We start from the raw sequence: 6,947 nt of genomic DNA on the forward strand, positions 1-6,947 counted from the left end.
GAGGGGAGTCTGGATTTAACCACACGGTTCTCAAACCAAACAGCCTCAAAACATAAAACATTGCCAACTAATCTTTAAGGGGGCTATTATCAACTGTGATAAGTTATGGCCGCCTTAACTCCACTATAAATATCCTCATTTAGTATGTCACTAAACCCCAATAAAAAAATTATAGAACGATAATGAACTAGCTATGTTTTATGACACAAATGTTAGGTGGTCAAGCATCAACACATGCAAAAAATAGTGTAGCGGAGATGAGAATGTTTCGTTAAATGTGTGGGCACACGAGAAAAGACATGATTAAGAACGATGATATCCGAGGTAAAGTAGGAGTGGCCGCAATTGAACATAAAATGAAAGAAAATCGGTTAAGTTGGTTTGGACATGTGAACCAAAGATTTACAGATGTTTCGATTAGAAGATGCGACTATGAGACAGAAACTTGGAGGAAAAGAGATAGAGAAACTTAGTAAGACTTGGAAAGAGACTTTAAGAAAAGACATTGAGTAATTGGAGCTAACTAAATACTTGGTGCAAAACCGAACACATTGACGTTATAACAGACCTCACTTGATGGTCAGTTAGTGGAATGAGGCTTTGTTTTTATTCTTGTGGTGGGTTACGCAAAGTCAAGCAGTTCATAGTTTCAAAAGATGTTAATCTTTAATTCCAATTTCAAAATTTAAAACATTAGCACCACAAAACTCCAGTTGAAATAGCATCTCGCAAACAATGGTATTTTTTTTCTCTTAAAAAAAAATGGTGTTTAACTATTTATATTTAGCATACTATTGTATTTCAAAATAATAATAATAATAATAACAATAATTTTGTTGCAGGTTTCCACACAATCATCTACAAAAATTGTGTCTTAAAAAATTCGTTTTTCTATTCTCTTGAAGAAATAAATATAGCCTTTGCCTTTGTCAGGGATGCCTCCCTCACAATACTCTCCAACCTTGTCATCATCAAAAACGACCCAGCTCCCCCGTTTCAAGATGTGTGCAATATATCGACCATCATCAATAGAGGTTCCAAGATGACTTATGAATCCAATAAGCTCATACCCTGTACATAGCCAACTAACAGTTGAAAAACATACAAAACAAACACATAACATGTAAAGAATACTTTGATAGCTTATACCCTGCACGTAGCCTAACAAGTGTATATTATCTTGTTTTACATGTGAGAATACTCTGATTGATTAATCGAATAGATCATATAAACATGCACCAAGACTTTACATCTCGTGTCAATGTACGTACCATCTACACAGTTTTAGGTCAACAATTCAGTTAAAACTTCTCAGCACACGCAACCTTAATTTTGACGTCCATGTAGTTTGTGTGGTGTTTGTGCAAATTTCTCATACATGTGCAGAAGAAAAGAGAAAGATTAGGTACGAGAAACTAACTTCCTCCATTTTGACCTCTCTCCCTGTGTAAATGGCCAATGTTTATGATATCATCAACATCTATTCTGACATCTGCATAAATTAGAGACAAGAGAATGAGAATCCTTCCAAACTCAACATAAATAGAAACAAACTAGGAAGCTAAAAGAAAATTACCAAGCTTGTTCTCCACCCCCGGCTCCTTTACGAATTGCATGTGCATCACCAAGTACTTAGGGAACGAATTTAGACGTGCTTCCCTGCAGTTATTAAAAAAACAGGGAGGTTAGAGAGAGAGAGAGACAACATTTATTTTTGTTTTTGTTTTTTCGATATGGTTACTAAGAGACATCATCGTGTACTGACAATAATTTATATGTTGACAAATTTTAGCAGACACAACATCATCAAGAGAATACATTGACACCAGAAAATAATCAGAAAGCTTACATAATTGTTTTCTTCTCCTTAGTGTACCAGTCACTCTGTTCATACATTCTCTTTTCTGAAAGGTTGAAGTTCGAGGACGAAAGACAATTTCGTAGAGAAATGCTTGTTGAAGGACCGTTAGTTGGAATTATTAGGGAAAGAGAAAAACAGCGATGGAAAAAAGGAACTCCAGAGCTGGGACGAAGATCAATATCAAAGGTGAAACCGCTCGAAGGATCAAACATAGGTCTCCCGCGCCTCCCACCGTCAGTATGAAGATTGTTAATTTGAATAAGAAAATGTAGAAAGAACTCATAAGCATCCTAAACGAAAAAAGGTTTCAGGTATTAGTAATATTAAAATTGAAGCAGTCAGAGCAAGAATGATAATAATTTTGAGTTTACATCGTCAAGTTGTACAAAAGTGTCTCATATAATAAAAATAGTAGAGAGCAAGAAGAATTAGGCAATTCACCTGTTCTTTCATGGAAGAAAATTTTGAATAGCTGGCTGCCATCGTCGTCTTAAACATTTGAGGCGGTATCCCTTCTTGTTTCTCTGACTGCTTCATGAAAGAACAGGAAATGATTAGTAAACACCAATGAGGACATCCTAACTCAATGATGATGGTTGCAACTAATATTATGGTTAAGTAGTATTCTTCTCTTGGGAGGTGTTAGACTCAACTCCCGCAAATGGTACACAATGGTCTAAGTTCTAACCATAATAATTTGTATGAAAGTCGTCATTCATAGAAGAACCTTACATCTCTCCCTGTGTACAAGAGCCATTCACATCTTCTCGTTTCCCCCGATTATACCCTCTTGTTTTTAATCTTATTTCTAATCTCAAAATGTATTTATAATCTTTTTGAATAACTATATATGTACTTTTTACTAATTTTAAAATAGTTGATAAATATTTTAAAACAGAAAACTGATTGCATTGTCTAAAGTTGCAAACGTAGATAAAACCAATATTGAAAAAATGAATTAAATCGAAAACACAATGATTAAAATAGATTTGAGGTATAAACAAAGTTATCGAAAAATGTTTTTACAAGCATACACAAATAAGTGGGTGTCACAATCAAGTCCAAACTAACTGCGCTAGCAATACAAAAATTATATAAAGGATAAACAAGCCAGTAGAGGAAATGAGTAGAAATATATGGGCAGAACAAATAAGAAAGCGTTCCAGACATACCTCTTTAACAGGAGCTAATGAGTATTCACCAGATAGCAAACCATGCGCCAACTTAACTCTGTCATGCAAAACAAAAGATAAGTCTTTCCAAAAATGTGGATGAAGCAACCTACAGTATCTCATGATTAAGAAGAAAAGCCAGAAAAATAGAAAAAAAATTCAATAACCGAAATACACACCCATGTTTGCATTTGGAGCAGTGAGTATAAACCAGAAACTCTTATTCATAAACAGCAATCGAAATTGGTGACAACTAAGACTAATAATTAGTAACACATCTTAGCGACAGAAATGCATTTAAAAAATCAATCCTTAGAATTCCCTACGTACTTACGTTTGCATGTTCAAGTCTACAGAGGGGTCAGCTGTAGCCTTCTCAAATGCCTCTTTTAAACTTTGCACGTCGTAGAATCTGATGCAATGTGAAAATATAAATAATAAATAATATAGCTCTTTCCCCTTTTTACACTGATTATTTTTGTTGAAGGGGCGCGGGGGGGATACTAACCCTACAGAGAAACAAGGATGTTGATAACACAACTTGCATTGTCGCTGCCATATAGCTACTGCAAAACGAATCTCAAATCAATGTAAACCCATTTAAGAGAAAGGACGCTTAAAAAAAAAGCGTTTTCAGCAACATTACACGTACGAAAGCTACCTATTTCCCAAATTAGTAAGTCCAGTGTAACCTCCTCCAAAGGCCTTTTTTGTTTGGCTCCCTTCAAAATTGGTATTCTGGTTAAGATTTCTTTCAGCCTGATAACAAGAATGATATTAATTATTATTATCCAAAAAATAAATAAAATAATAAGTAAATTGCATTATTTGCTTCGCTTTCACTTACGATAACGTTGCTTTTATTTTTTTTTTATGACTGGTTTTTTTTTTTTTCCTCTCTCCGAAATCTTTTTAATTTTTTTTTACTGGTTTGGAATTGTGGTGTTTTTTAAAGAAAAAAAAGTGATTTTTTTTAAATGGTTGTCAATGACAGTAGAAAAGCATAAAAAAGCAGAAGCAGGATCCACCATACTTCTAATTTTTTTTTTTTTAAAAAAAAAGCATAGTAGTCGGTGCCCATTTAATGAAATTTTCAGACAGCAAATATACTCCTACATATTTTACAAAATTACAATCATTGCTCATACATTATTCTCTTTGACAATTATTGTATCACATTAAGTATCGTATTTTTTTTAGTCATTTAATATATTCACAACAATTTATATAAAAGTTTATTAAACGCTCGGACATTATTTTTTTTTTGTTAAAAGCATTTTTACAAAAAAAAATAGTTTACTAAAAACTCAATAACTTTATTTTATAACTGTTTATTCTCACATCATAACAGAAACATTTTTCTTAAAAAAGCACAATAATACCAAAGTTGGCCAATAATTGGGTTTTGTTAGCAGCATAGAAAACCAAAACAAAATTACCAAATTAAGAGAAGTAAGTCGCTTCAGTTACCAAATTGACATAAAAACCAAATTGAAGTATCTCACTCCTCCTCCAAAAGTAGAAATCAACCGCTTCCTTGAACTGCAATCATGAAATCTCATAAATTTTTTTTTTATTTTTAATTTTCGCATAAAAAAAATTGTCCACAGAAAAAGGAAGAGGCACCTCATCTCGTAGGCTTCCATAAGGAATTTTTTGCACTTGTCCATCATCAGCGAATATGACTATCTCTTTAGTTATTTCATACACAGGTTCTTCGCGGACAGATCCGATATTGCCTGTCATATCATGTAGACAAATATGAGAAGAAAAGAGTAACATAAACAACTTTGCCATTTATTTATTTTTTCAATCTCAAAATTTTCAAGCACCCAGTGGTGGATGTACTTGGAACCAAGGTCCCAGGCCTACTCGATGCACATTGTAATCAAAGTGTTCCCAGGGTTACTCGGAATCTAGAAAATATACATGTAAAGGTCTTCCAAGAACCCTTCGAATGGTAAGTACTTGTCCCTTTTGTGCATACCAAGTGTTTGAAGGAATGCATTTAGGCATATCTCGGCACATTGCATCGACAAAGCTCGATAAATTTTCTCGATATCACTCATCAGGTTACTTCGACATATATCAACATTTGTTGACAAGGCAATAAGGCTTGGCTAATGATAACAAGTCCACTAAGTGTTCAACAAAATGCCTTAGTGATTGTATTTATTTTTCAAGCTACACTCTCTGTTTCTATTTAAAAAATTGAACAATGAAACCTCTAAAGTTTGAATCCTAAATCCGCCACTGCAAATACCTAGTATGCAGTAATTATATGTGAGCATCACACAACCCAATTCAGATATTTTAACAAACACCTAGCGTGCAAGTGCACCGCAGCCAAGAACCAAAGCCAACCAAGAGAAATGGCCAGTGGCTTCTTAGTTGGCAAAAGCATACACAACAAAGAATTTCAACTTCAAGGAGCCTATGAAAGTACGATTGGATAGCCAAACAGCAACCTCTATACCCTTTCAAAACCGGAATCGGACACGGATTGAAGGTTTGGTTCAGATTTTATGCAAACTCCGACGAAGAAAATACATTAAGCTATACCAACCACAAGTATTATACGGAAAGATCTTAAACATTTGCAATGTCTTATCCTAAATCAATGTAATGCTAGAGAACAACATTATGACGTTTGAATATCACATCTAGTAAATAATTCATATAACCAAAATCTAATGAGATAAAATAATTAATTAACATGACAAAAATTTAATGAGATAAAATAATTTCCTCTAAAAAAAATTAATATAATAAATAAATAAAAACTAATCACGCAAACCCATTAATATCAAGGATATAATATAACGTAGAAAAAGACTAAAAAACCTCAATCATAACACAATCTTGATTAAAATTACCTGGCACAGAGCGCTTTCGAGTTTTCTGGTTATTATCCTCAGAAGCAGACATATCTTTTTTCAGTATATGCAAATAAACTGGATTTCCAGTCTTCTCATGGTTCCAACGCACATAATTTTTTCCAAATGCAAGATATGTGGTTAAGTCGATAAACAACTCACCATCGGATTTCTGAAACTCATCAAAGAGACACCATATGTCAGAGAAATTACTATTTTATTTCAAAGAAACCAAGTAATTGAAACCCTATTACCGAAAGATAAAAAAAAAAAAAAAGAAGAATTGACGTACAAGACTACGGAAAGATAGGCAACATTCATTGTAGACGCATGCGTTACGCCTAACGACATGGCGATGAACCCAAATTTCATACGATGGTGATCTTTCCTTGTATATGACTGGGTAAAACGCACTGTGAACAAAATTTTTCGAGCCCTTGAGTATCTTAGCAAAGCCCTTATCTCCCCACTTATTCCCCCACGAATTCTTTATAATCCAATACTCCTTGCCAGTTATGTTGCATCTACCATAACCCACCACCGTAACAGTATGAAGATCATACATATTATCACAAGCTTGAGGCTTGAGCTCATAAATTTCGAATTCATCTTCCCATTCAAAAAAGAATTCATCTATCGATATGACCATAGCAAGTGCTGGAATCGTCTTTAGGGCTTCCACTATCAATTTCTCATCGCGTAAAGTTTTAAAGTCATCTATATGGAATCTAGGAACTTTTCTTGTACGAGGTCACCTGTTGTTGTAGGCTAGTTCTTTATATATTTTGCTTTCATAAGAGCATTGCTCTTCAGTAAGCATGCCTTGTTTTATAATGAAGCTATATGCGAATTCGGGCCAACATTTACCCCCAGAAATTACATCATCTATCAGTTTGTAGGGAGAACCAACGTATATAGCCAAATCTCGGGCGGACAGAGTTTCTGCTTTCACATCCCCCCCGATGTGCCTATACGCTGCTTCCACGGTTTCAGCTACAGAAAAGCAAGTGCATGTGCCTTCAATGAATTGCTCTCTAG

The 6,947-nt window shown here is 34.3% G+C and overlaps 1 protein-coding gene across 1 annotated transcript; it reads right to left on the reverse strand.

Moving 5' to 3' along the window:
- Nucleotides 1-844: 844 nt before the first annotated feature.
- On the reverse strand, nt 845-6,558 carry LOC139191706 (ubiquitin carboxyl-terminal hydrolase 14-like). Its single transcript, XM_070812704.1, has 12 exons — nt 6,202-6,558; nt 5,910-6,081; nt 4,696-4,772; nt 4,504-4,575; nt 3,695-3,792; nt 3,368-3,445; nt 3,034-3,091; nt 2,303-2,389; nt 1,850-2,151; nt 1,577-1,659; nt 1,421-1,492; nt 845-1,071 (listed from the first exon to the last, which is right to left on the reverse strand). The coding sequence occupies exons 1-12, from the start codon at nt 6,556-6,558 to the stop codon at nt 875-877; spliced, it is 1,653 nt and encodes a 550-aa protein (XP_070668805.1). The 3' UTR covers nt 845-874.
- Nucleotides 6,559-6,947: the final 389 nt, after the last annotated feature.

This window comes from Malus domestica, chromosome 15, assembly GCF_042453785.1.
Source record: "Malus domestica chromosome 15, GDT2T_hap1".
Taxonomy (NCBI): Eukaryota; Viridiplantae; Streptophyta; class Magnoliopsida; order Rosales; family Rosaceae; genus Malus; species Malus domestica.

What these genes read in the sequence shown, in the direction of transcription:
- LOC139191706 (XM_070812704.1), bottom strand. Translation starts at nt 6,558, where the DNA reads ATGGTCATATCGATAGATGAATTCTTTTTTGAATGGGAAGATGAATTC. An exon ending in TCGAAAGCGCTCTGTGCCAG is followed by an intron (nt 4,773 to 5,909) that starts GTAATTTTAATC and finishes ATGATATGACAG; the next exon opens with GCAATATCGGATCTGTCCGC. An exon ending in GTAGACTTGAACATGCAAAC is followed by an intron (nt 3,092 to 3,367) that starts GTAAGTACGTAG and finishes TTTGCATGACAG; the next exon opens with AGTTAAGTTGGCGCATGGTT.